Source organism: Pempheris klunzingeri, chromosome 7 (assembly GCF_042242105.1).
Source record: "Pempheris klunzingeri isolate RE-2024b chromosome 7, fPemKlu1.hap1, whole genome shotgun sequence".
Taxonomy (NCBI): Eukaryota; Metazoa; Chordata; class Actinopteri; order Acropomatiformes; family Pempheridae; genus Pempheris; species Pempheris klunzingeri.
In genome coordinates, this window is record NC_092018.1 from 16,277,548 (window position 1) to 16,297,569 (window position 20,022).

Sequence of the window (20,022 nt, forward strand, 5' to 3'; positions counted from 1 at the left end):
TGATGTTCTTTTTCAACCTTGTAATTAAGAGCAAATAGTTTTTTTTTTTTAAAAAGACCTTACGTGTTCATACTGTTGGCACGGCTGTGTGGTGGAGATTATGAATGGGATGGGTAAAAAGCAGCAGGGAGGGGAAAGACAGGACAGAGTAGCTGCAATTTAGCTTTAAGCTGGCTCCACCCCATTTGTCATGCTGTGTTGTTTTGTTGTGTTAACCATGACAACTGTCTCAGTGGCTCCATCCAGCTTAAGGATTATTCTGGGTGAGAGAGCTGAGCGGGAGAGGACAGGGGGAGACGAGAGGAGATGAGATGAGAGGACAGGGAAAGCAGAAGACAGATGAGAAGACGAGACAAGAGGAGAAGAGAAGTGGAGGGTAGAGGGTTGCAGAAGGGACAAACTGAGGAGTGAGAATGGTTGGAGGAGGAGGGACAGCAGAGAAGGTCATTAGAGAGAGAGCGAGAGAGAGAGAGAGCGAGAAGAGCGTTTTGGCAGTGCAGAATTGTCCAGGACGCCGTCCGAGACCTCATGCTGAATTACTGAAACTACCTTCTGTGATCACATTTATTCTGGCATGACATATTAAATTCATGTGGTCAAGAAGAATAAACTCAACAACAACTGCTTTAACAGTTATGACAACATGAGGACAACAGCTGTTGGAATTATGGAATAATGTTATGAACCGTTTAGACCACAATGACCAGCAAGCCTGCCAGCCGGCCACACTGCACATTTTCAAAAGCTAGGCCTTTTGAACATCTGGCGACTCAGTAGTGCCTTAAGATCATATTAGTTTTAATCTATACTAACTGTATCGATGTTTAATTTTAATATCAGAATTCTCTAGTATAAAGAATATAAGATACTCGTTTATGAAATAGGAAATACCCTGTCCCCTGTGCATAAATACGTACTTAGTAAATGCTTTATTCATCATGAATGCGGCTGTTTCTGTGATTGCTTGTGTGGAAAGCATCCCTGTTGTCCTCATTTCTGTGTTTTGACTTCTTTACATCCTACATCTTTAATCTTAATACTGTGTCACAAAGGTCTGTAAATTAAGATTTTGAGTTTGAGTGAGTTTTTGTGCAGTGTGAATTGCCTTTCTTATCGGTGGTGAGTGGGAAGCTAAAAAATGTACTTTCTCTAACTTTCTTAATTTGTAAAACTCCTCGAATTATGGTCTTCCTTGCTTTATTTTGATATATGCATAATGTCTTCCCTGCATCTTTTTTTAATATCTCCTCCATATGCTTCCCCCTTTTTGTAGGAATGCTCCCTGCCCTCCTGCTCGCTGGGTTGATTCTGGCTCTGTCCATCCCTGGCATCACCTCTGAGTCAGCCACACTGCGGTTCCTGGGGCAGACTGACTTTGTTGTCAACGAGAGCAGCACAGCTGTGGTCCGACTGGTTGTGGAGAGAGTGGGAGACCCGGTCAATGTGACGGCTTTGGTTCTGGTAGGCACATGGAAGAAGCTCATCATTGATGACTCATCGTGCATCAATACTCATCAACCTGTCAAGTCATCTGTTCAGTCTGTATCTCATATATCTGTATCTGTATCCTTTATATCCAGTGAAGAAAATAATCACTGAACTTTTTGTCTATGGTAGACCTTCTCCAGTGTGCAAACCCAGTGTGTCTGCAGAAACTGTCTTGGAAAACACAAAATGGGTTTTGGTTTTATGTCCTCCACATGGGGGCTAGTGTCAGCTGTGTCTGGTAAGGCGAGCTGACCGAGCAGTGGAGTGTGGTTGGGTGGTTTCCTAGGCTTCTTGATATCTTTACCATATTTCTTGTCACATAAACTATTATACCTGAGCCACCTTATTAGTTGATGAAATACTGTGTAATATAAGGCTTTCCTTCCAGGGAAATAATGGGGATAAACAGAAGCACATTGAAACTCATGATCAAGCAGATAAAGGCAGCAAAAAGAAAAGGGAATGGAAGGAAAAAAGATAGGAGCGCACAGTAGCTGCTTTCTGCTAGTGGAAACAGCTGAAAAAGGCAAAAACATCCAGCCTAGGGCATCTCACTGGTTCAGTTGTCTAAAGCACAAATCATGTACCTGCAGCATTGAAACCCATCTTTATAATCTATTGTGCTATGTTGTCTCCATTTCTCTTGTGCCTTTCCAACCACTTTACATTTTCAAAAAAGTTGTCTCAAAAATTTGTCTTGAACAAACAGAGAGCACACAAAGAAGTAATATTTGTATTAAATGGTGAGTGACACAATGTGATTATGTTCGCTTGTCTGACCCAGCTAGAGGGCGTCGACACAGGGGACTTTGAAGCCATTAATGCTGCAGCCTTCCTGCTGTCCACTGAGTCCAGTAAGACCATCTTCATTGCTGTGAAAGATGACGACTTGCCAGAAGCCGATGAGACATTTACCTTCAACCTTACACTACAGGTAAATGCCTGCTGTCTGTCTGCATGTTCGTGTGTGTGTGTGTGTGTGTGTGTGTGTGTCTGCCAACTTTCTCTTGGCAGTTTTTACTGTGTTGCACTTTTTCTGTATTGATAATGACTCCCTCTCCTCTTCCTCCCTCCTCCGTCTTAAAGTCCCACTTATAATTCTGCCCCAGACCGTTTTAAACCCTAACCCCAGCTTCTAAACATTAGGGAGTGGGGGCGGCAGCCACAGCAAGCCTGGGAGGCTCTGAGCCTCAGGGTCTTTGATGTGTCTGCTCTATAGGACTTTTCTAGGGCTGGACTGGGTGGGGCCAAATGTTGTGTGCGTCTGCGAGGTTCCCCACTAAAAGACACCTTTGTGAAAAGAAACTAACTTTGACAGCCACAGCCTCACCACATAGTAGATTAAAGTGATCCTCTCATTCACTGTCCCCATTGACCTTGATGGGCATGTCCGTTCCGTGGATTTCATTTCTGTATAATGTATGTTGTGTGTCTACCACTGCCATTGATACACTATTGTGGATGAAAGCTCAGTGTGTTACAATAAATGAATGGATTCACAACTAAGTACATCAAAATCCTTTCATGCATTTTGAGTCTTTTTTGCTACCAAACCATTCCACCAAACACATCATATCACCAAAAGTTGCCACCTTATACATTGTTCTAGCCCAGTTACTGCAAGATGGTATCTTATTGCGTATTTGCAATTGTGTACAGTCTTTTATATGACAGCTATAGATGTTTTAAAGTTTCAAAATGATTTTTATGGGTATACGTCGTAAATCCTTGTCAAAGGAATACGATCACAGCCCAGGATGCCTTACACCAAGAGACTATCTCCATGGTTTCATGTAGCCTTTAGCTGTCTAGTTTGATTGATGAGCTAGTGGGGCCTGGTCTTGCTGTCTGCCTGTCTTATCCTTTACTTAAAGACCCCAGACAAAGGTCATTGTGAATCACCAATTGCAAACTATGAACTTTTACAAAACAGCTACAACTTTGAAACAGCTGTCAGCAATGGTGACTTTCTTCACATTTTTAATTTGACGCAGCATTTTTGTGACATGTGGTGAAAATCCAGTAGCGCAAGCCCGTATTTAGCCTGCTACTAGAGTGAAAGACCAGATGAGGCCCATTTAGCCTTTCTGTTTACACTACAGCGGAGACAAAGCTTTGGCCAAATGCTACCCTATCAGCTTACTGAGGGACTGTCTGGCGGACGAAAGTGCACTACAAGGGTTGTCATAGATCAAGCACAAGTACGAAACAAAGGGTTGATGATATTCCATTCATCATTTCTGACAGTTAAATCTGTTTTAGTAGAAAATATTGTAGTAACTTTGAGCTTGTTCTATACAAATAATGTAGAATGGTTGTGGACCAGAGCAGGTGCAGTCTACCATTGCCTTAGTAGAACAGTAGAAGCACACAGTGAGTCGTAGCATATTTGACTGAGGGAGGCAGGATTTATGTATTGCTACATGCATATAACAAAGCTAGCTGTTAAGAGGCCAATTTGTGCGCGTGAATTACTATATATTTGAGCCTGTTTATGCAGTTGGGCACACATGAGTGTGTGAGTATGTGTGTGAGCAGCTTCCTGGCTCGGCCAGTGGCTTGGCTTTGTTAAAGCATGTGGATTCTGTGTCTGTGAGTTGACCGCTACAAGAGCTCTGCAGCGGAAAGAAAGTTCTGTTATAGCTGGGAAAAGCCCTGAATAGAGGGTTGAATGCAAAAGGACTAAGCACTGCTGGGCTGAGAAAAATGGATACATACATTTCAAATTGTTTTGAAGGAGAAAATTGTGTTTTTATTTATCTTGCTATTCTAAGACTCTCGTATTTGATTACTTTCTAGAGCACCTGCACATATACTAATCATTACTGTGTCCAGATGTTTGTACGTTGAAAAGTGTTTTTGAAAGTGTTGGTGGAAGCCTGTGCACTTGAGCTCAGACATGGTGGTTGTCAGCCCAGTTGGTCCATGAGATGCTTGAGAAAACATTGGTAAGCTCACTAATGGAAACCTTGGAAAGTTAAACCAAATAACAAGGCTGCGGTCTTTCTCTTTAATAGGGTTCAGAAAAAGGAAAACCCTCCTTGTACAGATCATAGCTTATGGTTCTTTTTGTTTAGTTAAAAAAAACTTACAGAGTCAGCCTCGTGAAGTCACTGTGTGATTTTAAGCACACTGAGATTTTAAGTTTGTCAGGTCTTAGTGTCGAATCACAGAGCACAACACAAGTCCTGAAGAGGCATCCCACTGTGAGCTAACCTGACAAATCAACTGGCCTGAGACCAGTACTTCCTGTCTTTGTGCCTTCTCAACAGGGCCTCTCAGTGGGAGCACAGATGTGAAGTAAAGACAGTGGATAAGGCAGGCGTTCTGGTTTTTCACAAGAGCACGGGGGTCGGGGAGGGGTTAAGATGTTCTTAGGCTCATACCGTATATTGGGCCTGGTTTTATCTAACCATTTCAATTATCCCTGCTTTCCAGAGCTCCTCTAATGGTGTGACACTGGGAACACCAAACAAGGCAACCATCACCATCCTGTCCAATGACAATGCCTTTGGAATAATTGCCTTCAACTCAGTAAGAAGCCTCTGTTATCCACATGCACCTTGATTTTGTTGGTTAATTCACTTTGGTCTCATTACAGCAATTACTAATTTCTAACTATGATTGATTTAGTTTACATCAATAATAATAGTGACATGGTACTATAATGCAAATGTGTTACTGTGTTGAATTGAACTGAATTGTTCTATTTCTGTTTAACTTCTTCACCCTTTTCATCTCAGACTGAAGAGGTTGTGGTCGACGAGCCAAGAGGAAGGAACCATTTTGTGCCTTTCACCCTGATTAGAGAAAAGGGAACATATGGGACTGTGACTGTGAACTTTGAGGTCAGAGGGCGATGTACTGTACATAAAACCAACAAACGTAGGGCACTGTGCTTTATAGTATTTTTATAGATATGTTTCTGACAAATGGGCTTGTTTTTAACTTGTTTAATATGCTTTTGTACGTTTATATCAATGGCTAAACAATTGACTTGTGAATCCAAGAGTTTGGAGAATCTAGTCCTAAGAATGAACATGTAATTCATTGATTACATGTAATTTCATGGTAGGAAAATAGTTCTCCATCATTTATATGAAGCATATTAATCCTAAATGACATAGAGTATGTGCATGCTAAAGTTTCAATATTATTGTGACTCCTCCTTTCAGATCTCTGGGGGTCCCAACCCTGCCATTGAGGACCTCAGTCCAGACAGAGGGAACATCACTATTCCTGTGGGACAGGCCGTAGTGCACTTCAGTATCCTCATCCTGGATGATCAGGTATTGATCAAACTCCTCATTTAAGCACAAACTAATCCATATATATGACATGTGGTCACTGGTCACACATAAGGATTGACTTGTAACAACTGGTCTCCATCTGTCCCTGCATCATCTGTTTTAGACATTGTTAGTTTGTGTGTTTGTCCCAATTGCCCCGATAACTTTTTAAAGTTTCACAAACTATTCAGAGTTTCAAAGAAACAACTGTGTTTTTCTAGTTACTTACTCTAAATTTTGAAACAGTTGAACATTGTACACCTGTATGTGAATGTGTTTCCCTCTCTTCATTGGTCAGATCCCAGAGGATGATGAGGTGTTTTCAGTCAGGCTGACGGGTGTGGCAGGTGGAGCCCTCCTCAGACCCAATGACAGCAGTGTCCAGCTAAGAATCCGGCGTAATGACAGCCCACTGCGGTTCTCCCACTCTATCTTGGCAGTACCAGAGTCCGCTGGAGTCATTATACTTAATGTGACCCGTGGTCGGTTGACCGAGGATGGACCACTCATCGGCTCTGTTGACACTGAGGTTCCTTTCTATCAATCCAGTTCTTTGTTTATCCAGACCTTTGACATTATGAATATATATATATATATATATGTATGTATTTATATTCTCTATATAAGGTGTGTGTCTGTGTGTCTGTGTGTATATATATATGCATACGCAGAAAAAACAAGCAAAACACGATTTTGTACAAACCATGTGGACTATACTGTGTTTAGGTCTCTGTAGATTACATGGTGGTGAGCGGTGAAGGACTTGGCAGCGCCACACCAGCTGTGGATTTCCTCGACCTGCAGCCAGTCAGTGCAATTACATTCCCTCCATTTGTCTACACAACCAGCCTGCTGTTCAAAATCAGTGATGACGATGTGCCAGAAATTGCAGAATCCTTCCATCTGGTCTTGCTGGAGGAGACCATCAGCGGAGATGCTGTGCTAGTATCACCCAATGCTGTGCTAGTGACCATCGAGCCCAATGATAAGCCGCATGGTGTCCTGTCAATCAGCAGCAGTGCAGTCATTCAGCCAATCACCATAAATGAAGACCTGACACAGAGGTAGATAACCCACACATATAAACTGTTAATCCCATTGTGTGGGTACTATAACATCTTTACAAGCTTGTTTATGTGTATGCTGTGTGAACTGTCTAAATATGATTGAAGGGCATCATAATAAAAAGAAAAATTATTCAAGACTATTGGGTTTTCAACCATGCTTTGTTTGTTCTTTTAACGTTTCCCCTAGATTTGAAGGCATCATTATTGTAAGAAATGGAGGCAGCTATGGTGCCGTGTCCGCCAACTTTTCCATCAGTAGAAACTCCAGTGACAGCTCTCCAGTGTCGGACGATTTGAGTCCTGCAGCAGGGACAGTGAGATTTGCTGCCGGTCAGGTGACTGCTGTGATTCCAATAAACGTTGTGGCAGATGATCTACCCGAAGAAGCAGAGGCTTTTAGTCTCAAGCTGCTGCCAGATACTGTAACTGGAAATGCGGAGGTTGACGAACCCATGGAGGTAAGTTTAGAGAAGATCTTAGATTCTTTAAATCTATTTATAGCTGCACTTTGTTGCTATAATTGGCTTGTAACAGGAAGAGAGAGACAGAAGGCTGCACTTGTTAGGGAACATATCTTCCAGATGCTGCGCATGTGTTGTGCATGTGTGAGTGTGATATTGTACTGTACTGTGAGGTACAGTGGCAAACTTGGCACATTCTGCAAAAACCGACCCCTTAGTGTGTAGCCTTGCTCTGTGGGTGTTCCCTTAATGTGGCTGAATCAAAACAAAGCAGACATGCACTCTATGTGATGTCTTTGGTGTTTTTTTGAGAAAGCGTGGGTGAGGTGGTGACAGGATTTTTATAGCTTCCATCTTTGTCCAAGCCTCTTAGTTCACGTGTGAAAGCAGTGGACAGATCTAAGTCTTGTTTATGTTGCATGCATGAGATGAGAAGCATACAAACTCTGCTTCAGTCACATACAAACACACCCCAGAACTCAGAAATTGCTTTGAAGAATTAATAAACCACTTAAATTGTAGGACAAGTCAATCAGGGTTAATTGTCATTAATGCTGCAAATGATGCTGTAAAACAGCTATAGTGAACATGCCAGGCAATGCGTCAGACAAGCATAGGTTTCAGGAAAATGATCAAGCTTCAGTTAAAATGCCTATGAAAACTACTCTAGCAATCTTAGCACAGTTAATTAAAGAGGACGCCTCTCTAAAGTTAGCTCAGAACTCTGTTTTACTACTCTCAGTCTCACTTGTTTTCTTCCCTCTCTCCACTCATCACCTCTCCTTTCTTCTTTTTATAACCCAAGATACAGTCTTAGTAACAAAAAAACAGGATATTCCACAAAATCGTCCAAAGTAATTGATGGTAAATCTGGGCTTCATTGCAATTATCCCGTCACATCCTAAAGATCATCCTCCTCTCTAGACAGGGGACTGCACACAGCCCAGAGCGCCCTTACAGGCAGTACAGCTGAGGCCTATATGTCAAACTTTTGAAATCCCATTTTCTTCAAAGACACAGTGTATAAAACTAATTGTATTAAATATATATATATGAACATTTTTAGCTATTTTACAATTGAACTATAACCCTTCCCACTCCACTACTAAGATCTGTGTTTCCTACAAGATCCAGAGAATGTGTTTTTGCCTTTTTCCCTCATCAGTCAAAATGTAACATCTAATAAAACATATGCCATATGGTCTTCCTCCACTCTTCCCACAGATTGTGTTCTACATCCAGGACAGCGATGATGTCTATGGGCTTTTTCGGTTTGACCCAGCAAAAGAGCAAAGCATCCAGAGCCAACCAGAGGGACGTTTCCTGTCACTAAATTTCCTGCGCGATGGTGGCACACTGGGTGATGTGTCTATGACCATCACTGCCTTGTACATTCCTGCAGGCCCAATAGAGCCAGCTCTGGCCCGTGACCAAGTTCTGAATGTTAGCAGATCCATCACTGTGGTATTTACCCGTGAGCGGATGGTACATGTCATACTGCCAATCAGGAATGATGCCTTCCTGCAGAATGGAGCTCATTTCTTAATACAGGTAAAAAGGCTGGAAACAAGGTACAGAGGAACACATAAGCAACCCACATGTGGACGTTTTCACTTTTAATTGCATATTTAATGATATGTTATAAATGAAGCAACATTTTTCTTGCATGTCCAAAAATGTACCATTTGTGTTTGCATTTCTTGCCAAATCAGTCCCATCCAAAGTTTAAGGGCCTTATTTGCATGTGTGAATGGTTTGACACTGGCACTCAAATCTGGCATGTTGCTATGGGATTTTCCCAACTGTCCAAACTAACAACACCACCTAGCTCTTAAAGCAAGCCTAAGTACAAGAAAGGCCCTCTTCACATTCTGTAGAACCATAATCACGTCACACACTTAGTCACACACACTAACACATACACGCAAAAGCATAAAAGGAGTGAATGGAGCCCGGACACATGCTGAAAAGTGGCAAAACAGAAATGAGTGGATGGCGAGGAAGGAGCTGCATCAATTATTCTGTATCTGTCTCCTTGTTACCCTGTTACAGCCTTTCATTCACTTGGTTGCTTCTTCTATTTCCCCTAGTTGAATACACTGGAGCTGCTTGATATCAACCCCCCAATTTCTTCAAATAGCCCGAGGTTTGGGGGACCCCTAAACCTGACCTTGACTGTCACCCCTGACATTGCTAATGGGGAAATCGGCTTTACGAGTAACACCACAGTGGTGGTTTATGAACCAGAGGACAGCAATACCAGCACAGTAAGATATGTTTTCTAATCTCGATTTGGATCAAAACTCCTAGGTTGTCTAAATTACCAGCACTGTAAAAGAAAAAGTCAGGTTTCCTATATTGTAACTGTTACTGTAACTAAGAAGAGTCACTTGATTGTATAGTCACTATGCTGCTAGTCAGCAAAACTCCCCTTGTCATTTGCTGACGCTAATTTGTGTTCAGAAAATGAGTGTTCTGCACATGGTCACAGTGTGTATAGGAGGTTAATTCTGCTGATGTTTGGTGGTGCAGGTAAGCCTCCCTCTGCGCCGTGACGGGACAGACGGTCAGGCTGTGGTGTTCTGGAGTCTTCAGCCAACCGGAGTGAATCGTGAGGATATAACTGCTGAAGACCTGGCGCCTCTGAGTGGCTCTGTGGTCTTCCTCTCCGGGCAGAGTGATGCTTCCATCAACTTCACTATCATGGCTGACAATATCCCAGAAGTCAACGAGACCTTAGTGCTCAGTCTGGATAGGTAGGGATATTACACTCTGGGAAAAGTTATTCATCAAGATTGTTTATTTTGTTAATTATCATCAAGGCATAATAGACCATTCTGTTCTGCCCATAAACATAACTGTACTACGATATCAATTTGGGGTTTTGAGTGTGAATTTCAGAGCCAACTCAAACAATGAGGGGTAGTGGTTTGGGGGTTGTTTCATCTGTTTATGTTCTGATGAGAATGGCAGCTCTCTCTCCCTCCCACTCCGTCTCTGCAGGGTGGAGACTGCACGCTTTATAGTGTACTTCGGGTGAGTGGAGAGTGGAATGAACCTGGGCCTTTTGTGTGGCGTGAATCAGGACTTTGTTTTCAGAGAAGGGCCTACTTCAGGATTTCTAGGGTCTTTGGTTGACGTGGGGGTGAGGGGGATGAGAGTGGGGTTGGGGATTCAGCAATGGTGTGAAAAAAGGGAATCCAAAGGGTTGTTGGGAGTAAATAGAGAATCTTCTTTATGTGTTTGGCTCTAATTTGACCAGGCTTGATTGTGTGTACCCTTTTTAAAGATGTCAGTGTTTGTATGCGTGCAGTGCCTCAGCTTTGACTGTTTGTTTGGAGTGCGTCATTCTTCATGTCTTTGTCTCTAATTTGCCCGTGATGTGATGCTTACTTGGCTTCAGTTTTCTCAACATACACACACATGCATATACCCCTGTGGAGCAATAAAGATGCAGGCATGGCGTTGATTGACATTTTTATTAAAAGTGGTTTAAACAGCAGGACCTTAGCATATGGAGCCAATATTTAATTAGCTTCACACAATACGAGGAATGCATTGCAAAGTTAAGATTTAAGTTGAGCTGTTTTTTCCTTACGTCTCACTTGATGTTTCAGAAACTCAAAACACACAACAAAAGAAAAAGCCCAAGAAATGTCAGAGTTTTCACTTGCTGCAAAATGTTGGTGATGTTCATCAGCCTTGTGTACTCAACACCAAAAGTAGTTCCACCATGTGTCGTTACGGAGGGCATAATGACTTCAGTACGTTTCAGTCGTGGTCTCTTGCTATTATGATCTAATACTGTGTGTGTGTGTGTGTGTGTGTGTGTGTGTGTCCCAGGAGTAACGTTGAGAATCAGATCCTGAAAGCTGGCTTCACCAGCAGAGAGATTGTCATCATGGAGAACGATGACCCTGGGGGAGTCTTTGAGTTCTCCCCATTCTCCAGAGGCCCATGGGTCATCAATGTAAGTCTTCAACTGCAACTTAAAACTGTAGAATTTTACCTACATTTGTTTGTTTAATTAGAATAAGCAGCTACAAAAGTGAAGAGATTGTCACAATAAACTTCACATATTTTAATTTGGGCTGTTGTCTCTGGTTTTGGTCACATGACCTCTCCGTCCAACCCACACCCAACACGGGCCCCGACAGAAAGCCGCCCACCTCCGAGCTTGGTTCTTCTTTGAGGTTTCCCGTTAAAGGGGAGTTTTTCCTCGCCACTGTTACCTAATACCTGATGCTTGCTCATGTGGGGATTCTTGAATCCTTAATTTTGAATTCTTGAATCGTTGGGTGAACCAAACTCTTTTAATTAAGAGAGCTTAATTAAAGAGTTTGGTCTGGTCTTTATGGAAAGCGTCTTGAGATAACACCTGTTATGAATTGGTGCTATATAAATAAAGATTGATTGATTGATTGACATGACCTCTGTGAACTTTAAACTTTGGTAGGAGGGTGAAGCTGTGGAGCTGCACGTGGTCAGAGCTCAGGGACAGCTGCTGAAACAGCTGGTGCGATATGCTGTCATGCCTTCGGGCAACACTGAGTTCTATGGTGCCACGGGCATCCTGGAGTTTAAACCAGGAGAGAGAGAGGTGGTTGTGGCACTGGTGGCAAGGCCTGATGGTGTGCCGGAGGTAAGTACACGGTCAATTCAGTGTTGACTTTCAAGTTTATATGATTTCATTCATTACAAAATAAAGTCCTCTCTGTCTGATAGTGGTAAATGTTTGTTTAATCCAGTGAAACACATCCTCCAATAGGTGTAGATAATAAAAATTATGCCTTAAACCTGCATTTGCTACATGAAAAGTGTGTGTGTGTTTGTGTGTTTTTGCGTGTATGTGTGTTCATACAGCTGGATGAGACTTTCTCTGTGGTACTTAGTAGCCACAGCACTCCACCCAGTCGCCTAGGCAACCACAGGGAGGTCAACATCACAGTGCGGAAGAACGACGACCCTTTTGGTGTCATTGAGTTCATCCAATCAGGACTGACGGTGGCCATCAATGAGAGCAAAGGAGATGAGATTCACCAGGGTACTTTGAAGTAGCAGTCCTTTAGACAATAGTAATACTTAACCATGTCAAGTGATATCTCATTGACACTTTAAATGGATCTAATTGGAGTAAATCACAGAACATTTGTCTGCATATGGGATGATCTGGACTATGATGGAAGTTTGTATTTTAGGTTGTATTTTATGTGCAAGCTATTTATAACATGACCAGAGCTGCCTGTATAATGAATATGTTAATGCACATAAACTAGTACTGTGGTTGACTAGTACAGCAGGAGGTTTTGGCCCTACACAGTGATTATGCAGTCCAATATTCAAACTGGTGCCAAGAACAGGAAGAAGCAAAAAACTTTTCTCAACCTCTTTTAAACCTAACACCAGTGTTTGATCTTATCATACAGACATGCATGGGCACTATACAGCTAAAATGTTTATCTGTAAGCGCATTTGTTTTGTGCTTTATACCAAAATGAAAGCCAAATCTCAAAAGAAAAGTGCATCCACAAGAGTTAATGCCTTTAAGGATGGTTTCAGTATCTAAAGTGATCATCTCTGTCTTCCCTGGTTCTTCAGCTGTGTACCCTGTAGTGAGGAACAGGGGACACTTTGGAGAAGTGTCAGTTTCCTGGGTCTTGGAGCCAGCCCCGACTGGAGACGTCAGCCCTCTTCAGGGAAATATCACCTTCAAGGATGGGGAGTACCTCAAAAACCTCACTCTGTTTTCTGAACCTGATGAGGTAAAGTGATAAACAAAACTCAAAAATGCATGAAATCCAAATCTGAGTTACACTTCCCTGTTTTAATTGTGATTCATCTTTTTTTATCTAAGATCCCAGAAGACATGGAGAATTTCACCATCACGGTGATAAATGCCACAGGTGGCGCAAGACTGGGAAACATTCTCACTGCCTTTTTACAGATTAATAAGAATGATGACCCCATTTACTTTTCTGGTAAGGATACTGTTCTGGATACTGTTTATGATGGATCCTCTGAAAGACTTAATAATATATTAATATATTACAGCTCCAGTCATTCACTCCTCTCTCCTCTCCCTGGCCACCTCCCGTCTCTTTTTTCACATCTCGCCCCATCCTCAGAGCCTGTGGTTGTGCGGCTTCAGGAGGGAAGCGTGGCCAACTTCACTGTTCTGAGGGCTGGGCAAGCAGACTTTGTCGCCACGGTGATGTACCGCGTGGAGTATGGCGGGGCATCTCCAGGTGACCTCACTGTGCTGAGTAATGACACGTTGCTGGTGTATGACGTGGGTGAATGGATGAAGAACATCTCTGTGGCTGTGGAAGATGACAACATACCAGAGACTGATGAACCCTTTTACATTGTTCTCTACAATGCTAGTGGTGAGTGTCCTTTTAAACAAGTGGTTAGCATAGGAGTGTACTGTATATTATAAGGATATGTGAATTAATACCTATGTCAGGTAATATAGTGGGTGTGTCATACATGTTGGTTCCTTCAGAAAATGAAAATGATATGATCTGCATTCCCTCTAAGGAATCAAACTGAACGACGGTTATTTTTCTCATTTGTTAACATGCTTTAAAGTAGAAGAGCCAGGCAATCACACCTCATCTCAAAATAACATCACGTTCCTTCTCCCCTGGTTATCCTCTCTTGATGCCAGTTGTATATGTACAGAAAGGAGTAGCTGGGTTATTTAGCATTGTCTGTGTTAACACTGAAAGCTCTCCTAATCTCAGTATTGTGTGTCAGGGATGGGAATGAAAGACCAGCGGGCCCCAACAGGACCTTAATTACCAGACTTCAGACTTTCTAAGACACAAAGACTGGCCACTCCACTGGCCTCTCTCTGTTTACTGATTGACACTGAGTAGAGTCGAGTAAGGTTTAGTGTCTGGTTCATGCCAGGGGATTGTCCTTTATAGTGGTTGTGTTAAAAGTCAATAACCCTCATGTTAGACGTCAATCAAACTCCTATTGACCCTGATAGTCTTTACCTTGCCTGTTTAATTATGAGCAGATATGCATGTTTCTTGCAATGCCCTTGGCAAGTAAAGCATCTGCTTGTGAGATTTTATTGCAGTGTTGGGAATGCTTTCTGTTTTGTATTCCCTCCTATTTTTTATCAAAACTTTGAAATATAAAGGTTTGTGGTTTATTTGGGCTCTGTCCTTGGCTTTGTTCATTTTAACGCCTTTACTGAGAGAGGCTTTTAGGCTGTAGTTTTTTCATGAATAAGAAGCCCTTTCCTCCTGGATTTGGTTGCCATAGTTATGGTGTGCTATGTTAATTAGACAGCCTCCCCCTATTGCATGAAATTTAGCATGACAATAATAATATGGCCAGTGCCAGTCCTGTCTGTCTGTCTGTCTGTCTGTCTGTCTGTCAAAAGCATCTGATTTGGGTCACTTGTGGGTCGCCATCTAACTTCATAATACTTATTTTTACACAGGTGATGCTGTTGTCTATGGAGCAGACACAGCTACTGTGGTGATTGAGGCCAATGACGATGCCAATGGGATTTTCTCCCTGGAAGCCATAGAGAAACCTGTCGAAGAGGGCAACTCCAATAATTTTTAGTAAGGAACAGGTCTTCAATTCATGAGTCATGAATTATATATTTTTTTATAAAACTTCTCAATAAAAAAATTTTTTATTGGTACTTTTGGTGCTATTTCATGCTATTTTATTTGACAATTATTATTATTATTATTATTATTTTCAAAGTTTTGTTCAACATCTATGCATTGACAAAACTCACACAAAACAGATACAATATTTTCACCTGTGTTCTATGACCTGTGTTCACTCTTTTCTCTTTCGTCCCAGTGTCCTGCGTGCTAGGGGCCATTTTGGTAACGTTACAGTCTTCTGGCAGGTGTTTGCCAATGACTCAGTAACTCCTCTGGAAGAAAACCAGGAGTTTACCAACACATCTGGCTCCATCACCTTCACCACAGGGGAAGAGACCAAGCCTATTGTCCTAGAGGCCATCTCAGATAAGCTTCCAGAGTTCAATGAGTTCTTCGTCCTCAGGCTGGTTAATATCTCAGGTGAGTTCAAGGTAAAACTGACACATTTGTCAGATTTCCATAATTGTGTTTTGAAAACCCTTCAGTTCTTGTCCATCATTTCTTTAAGGTGGTTACCCAGGGGAGGGAGGACGACTAGCCGAGACGTCTCTGAATGCCTCGGTTCTCATCCCTTTCAATGACGACCCATTTGGTGTCTTTGCCATTGCGGACAGCAACCTGGACCAAGAAGTAGCTGAAGATGTACTCTCAGAGGATGATATGGCTGACGTCACTTCCTTTACCATCCTCCGACAGCAGGGTACTTTTGGTGATGTGCGGGTTGCCTGGGAGATTGTCTCTGGCCGCTTCCCAGAGGGCCTTCCCCTGATGGATGACCTGCTCCTTCTAGCCTCCTTCCCAGACGAGGTTGAGCTCAGGCCTCGTGCCAGGCGACACCACTCTGCCACAGACGCATGGTTTTTCTCTGGGCTTCCTGGAGCTTATGGGACCATCTCCCCGAAGGATGGGCCTGCTTCTGTTGGCAACTTCACCTTCTCTGCTTGGCTGGTGCCCAGACCAGACACTGACGGCTTCATAGTCTGCAAAGGAACCAGGAATGGGACCTTGTATTATGGAGTGAAGATACACACCAATGAGTCTCATGTCACAGTGATGCTGTACTATACAGTGATAGGAACAAACAGTCCCCAGGTGGCCCGGGCCACTGCTGAGAAATTCATAGAGAGTAATACCTGGTTACATGTCATCATTATTGTCGATGATGGGATTATTGAGTTCTTCCTGGATGGGAACCCTATTCCTGGAGGAGTGAAGAGCATCAAAGGAGAGGGCATCACTGATGGTGAGTTATTGAATTTATTAAATGTAGCTTGACAAAGTTCAGATTGTTGAGTATATATAACATCCTTCATATCCCTGTTTGCTGTGTTATTTGTAGCTTGTGTCTGCCGCTCATTTTTGTTGACACAATTTGTCTGTTAGCATATGTTAGCATATGTTTTCATAGCTTACAAGTCATGAGTCATGCCTCATGACTTCTTATTTGCCAGTGACCTCTATGCACCACTGCTAGTTGTCTCATGTTGCTTTGAAAACTCTATATCTAATGATATACGGATACATTCATGGATGAAAAATGTTGCTAACTGGAATTCAGTATTATTTCTAGGGATGTGAAACTGTGATAAGGGTGCACTCTTTAATTCTTGTATTGTTGAATGCATTTGGTCTAATAATTTTTTTTACATTTACATTTTCTTTAGAACGTCAACCAAACTAAAACCTACTCAGGCCTAATTATGACATGCTAACATCTTACTTTGTCCTTTAAGCCCATAGTTTTTGTCTACTGGTGTCTCAGCACTGTGGTCAGTGTCAGAGAGGCACAAATACCACGATCATGTCCTTGTTATAATGATGTCATTTATGGTCTACATGTGGCTGTCTGGGTAGAGGATTTCAATCCTACATCTCATTGTTCCTATATGAAGTGACAACAAGTCTTAACTTATTTCATACACAATGCATGCGCACCCTCATACACACTATTACACATCCACTTGCACACACACACAAACCCACCTCTCAGTCACGTCCTCATTGTTCAGGACTACAGGGACTCTGCAATGCTTGAGTGACCACTTAGCCTCTGCGCTGCTGGATATTGTTACTGCTAAAGGAAATCAAACGGCATCTTCTTTTCTTCCTATTTTCCCTAATTAAAGCAGACAGTAGCCACAGCCTATATTGGACCAAAAGCTCCCAGATGGGAAATATTCTGATGGCTCTATAGCTAACTTCAATAGCAGTAGTTGTATACATTGTCATCTGTCATGTCATGCGTTATTGTCCGCTACTGGTAACTCAGGCTTAGAGGAATTACTTTGCGTCAGGGCTTTGTACTTGCTCACTGTGGCAGATTTCCTGCATTTGTCCCATTTTGTACAAGTAGAGGAAGTGATAGGCACTAGAGGTGTAAGTATATAAATGATTAATGAGAAAGGCATTTGGTGGCCTTAATCAAGATTCTGTTTGTGGTCCCAATACACTCCTGCATAGTGACCAAATAAGTTCAACTATTAACAATAATAGGATTATATGAGCCTTGTTATTAAACATATTGCCTTCGGGATTAAAAGAAAGTCTCAATCAGTGTGAAAATTATGCAATTTGTATTCAGTCGCTACTATGTCACCGCATCCAGGCTACAAAAAAAATCTGTGACTTTTATTTGAGTTCTAACTATGTGAGAAACACCAAAAGTAAGAGTTTTTGAAATTACGTTTGCCGACGACACTGTTTTTCTGTGTATGTTATACTCCAGGACCTGCAACAGTGTTTATTGGCTCGGATCCTGAAGGCGAACAGCGGTACACAGGCCTTCTCCAGGATGTTCGCTTGTACAGGACTAAGCTGAACCGCAGCCACATCCACGAGCTTCACACCCAGCCTGCTAAAACAGACCTGCGCAACATCTCAGGTTACCTCCGGTACCGGCAGGAGGAGAGGCGGAAGTCATTTGTGGTGGAGGTCAGGGATGACCATGAGGAGGAGGCAGAGGAGGTGTTCTATCTACAGTTGGTAGCAGTTCGTGGTGGAGCGCGCCTCCCTTTCCCCAGGCCCACTGCTATTTTGCGAGTCATGAAGAGTGACAACGCCAACGGGCTTTTTGGATTCACCGGTGCCTGCATACCTGATGTAAGAGCACAGTATTTAGTCAGTGGCACTTAGTGGATCATTTTTGCTCCCCTGAGTATCTACAAGCACCTCACAAACACTGCAATCACAAGAGAAACATTTTGAATATAAACCAGACTGGTAATCAAAGAAATGAATAATCTGCATAAGCCTGAGTCTGCACAGGAACGCGGGTAATGTAAACCAAGTGGTTTGTCCATCCCTGTCCTGCTGCATATTTCATCAGTCTTCATGCCTGGCTGCAGGGAGAGCATGCTCTCCGTCTTTAGTTGGATTGGATGCGTGGGTTCTCATGTTGGCCCCTCTCAGGTAGAGCGACAGCTGGTGAGGCTGCAGCAGGTCTGCCAGTCAGGGCATTCCTGTAGAAGTGCATCAGGAGTTCCAGCACTGCAAAAGGGAGATCCAGTTCCTCGTTTCCATCAGCACAACAGGTGGCAGGCATAGATGGCATTCCATCAGAACCAGAGGATCTTCTTTATATCCTAGATCCTTTGGGAATAGATAGACGTAGAGGCATGTTGGCTATCAGGTGCTTCCTCTCTAAATCACATTAACTATTACAAACTAAGTGAATATAGATGCATTCAGTATTTGTCATTTCATCCAGTTGTCAGAATTAATCGAAATTTTCATTCCCTTGTTTCTCACCATAGACCACTGAGGAGGGCTCCACTATCTCTTGTGTGATTGAGCGTATGCGGGGATCTCTGGACCACGTTTATGTCAACTACAGTGTTACCCAACTGGATAGCTCGGACAGTGAGACTCCAGCCTATCAGGATTTTGTTAATGCCACTGGAGCTGTGCTTTTCATGCCTGGGCAGCGTTCTGAGGTGTGTGTAATGTGTGTGTGATAGTAACTCAACGTTTGGACTTGTATTAATGTGATTTTGTATGAGCTAGGACAAACCCCTCTCAGTTAATCCAGGGTCTCACAGAGTGCATTCATTCAGTGGGTAAAAATAAGTGTGATATACGTGTGCACTGTGCACTGAATTTACAAATCCTCATACTGATTTCAAATAAATATTGATTGTCCAGTTTAACAGCAGCGTTGTACAGCTCACTAGGTGTTTTTAGACAACCAGCCCCACCTAGTGGTGGGTTGTATGTGAATTTGCTGATAAGTCAACAGGTGTCAGCTGATCGTTAAGCTTGCTTGTGGCACACAGCATAGCCACTATGATCACCTTTACCAAATAATAATATTGTTATCTTTATTGTTTTTATATCCACATCTTTCTGCTAGGTACTGAACCTGTTGGTGTTGAATGATAACCTCCCAGAGCTGGCAGAGTCCTTTCAGATCACACTAATGTCAGCAGAGTCCGGTGACGGGAAGCCAGGCTCCACCCCAACCAGTGGTGCAAGCATCGACCCAAATAACTCTGTCAACACCGTCACTGTCACAGCTAGTGATCACCCCTACGGTATTTGCTCACTTGCTCAAAAGACAGTGCTGTTTTACTTTCAGTGGTGCTATTTTTAGCAGTAAGCCATCAGTATTTATTAAGATTAAGATTATGTTGTGACAAGTGGCTTATTGGGTGAGCTAAATATAAGTACTATTTTCTCTCTCTCTTATGTGCATTACTTCTCTCCACTCTATGCTCTTCTACTTCCATCACATCTTTGCCCTCCTTCTCGTGGCATTCTCCTTTATTTGCTGTCTTCCAACCGTCACTATAACACACAAAAACCCTCACACCCTTTCCTGCTCCAGGCCTACTGCAGTTTCAGCCCAGCCCTCCAGGGGAGGGATTGATCTCTCCAGCCTTAGAACAACCACACGTAACTGTTAATGAAGAGGATGGACAAGTCCGCCTGCTGGTGGCCAGGGCCCAGGGCCTTGTGGGAAGGGTCATGGTTGGATACAGGACAACCCCCTTCACAGCGTCCAGCCCTGAAGACTACGAGGTCAGTAATTCATTTTGTTGATGCCGATGATGATATGAATAAAATAATAAGCAGGTGAAGA

General features: G+C 42.7%; 1 protein-coding gene across 1 annotated transcript in view; it reads left to right on the forward strand.

The window, feature by feature from the left end:
• Window positions 1-1,275: 1,275 nt before the first annotated feature.
• The window catches only part of adgrv1 (adhesion G protein-coupled receptor V1), a 94,017-nt gene continuing 75,270 nt past the window's right edge, over window positions 1,276-20,022 (forward strand). Inside the window, exons 1-24 of the mRNA XM_070833716.1 lie at window positions 1,276-1,461; window positions 2,273-2,422; window positions 4,927-5,022; window positions 5,232-5,336; window positions 5,664-5,777; window positions 6,076-6,306; window positions 6,504-6,841; window positions 7,032-7,302; window positions 8,530-8,856; window positions 9,396-9,572; window positions 9,838-10,061; window positions 11,149-11,275; window positions 11,762-11,947; window positions 12,169-12,349; window positions 12,904-13,067; window positions 13,160-13,283; window positions 13,431-13,691; window positions 14,765-14,891; window positions 15,142-15,365; window positions 15,454-16,188; window positions 17,671-18,044; window positions 18,698-18,877; window positions 19,294-19,474; window positions 19,768-19,961. Coding sequence (XP_070689817.1) covers window positions 1,276-1,461; window positions 2,273-2,422; window positions 4,927-5,022; window positions 5,232-5,336; window positions 5,664-5,777; window positions 6,076-6,306; window positions 6,504-6,841; window positions 7,032-7,302; window positions 8,530-8,856; window positions 9,396-9,572; window positions 9,838-10,061; window positions 11,149-11,275; window positions 11,762-11,947; window positions 12,169-12,349; window positions 12,904-13,067; window positions 13,160-13,283; window positions 13,431-13,691; window positions 14,765-14,891; window positions 15,142-15,365; window positions 15,454-16,188; window positions 17,671-18,044; window positions 18,698-18,877; window positions 19,294-19,474; window positions 19,768-19,961 — 5,277 coding nt within the window. The remainder of the gene's footprint in view (window positions 1,462-2,272; window positions 2,423-4,926; window positions 5,023-5,231; window positions 5,337-5,663; window positions 5,778-6,075; window positions 6,307-6,503; window positions 6,842-7,031; window positions 7,303-8,529; window positions 8,857-9,395; window positions 9,573-9,837; window positions 10,062-11,148; window positions 11,276-11,761; window positions 11,948-12,168; window positions 12,350-12,903; window positions 13,068-13,159; window positions 13,284-13,430; window positions 13,692-14,764; window positions 14,892-15,141; window positions 15,366-15,453; window positions 16,189-17,670; window positions 18,045-18,697; window positions 18,878-19,293; window positions 19,475-19,767; window positions 19,962-20,022) is intronic.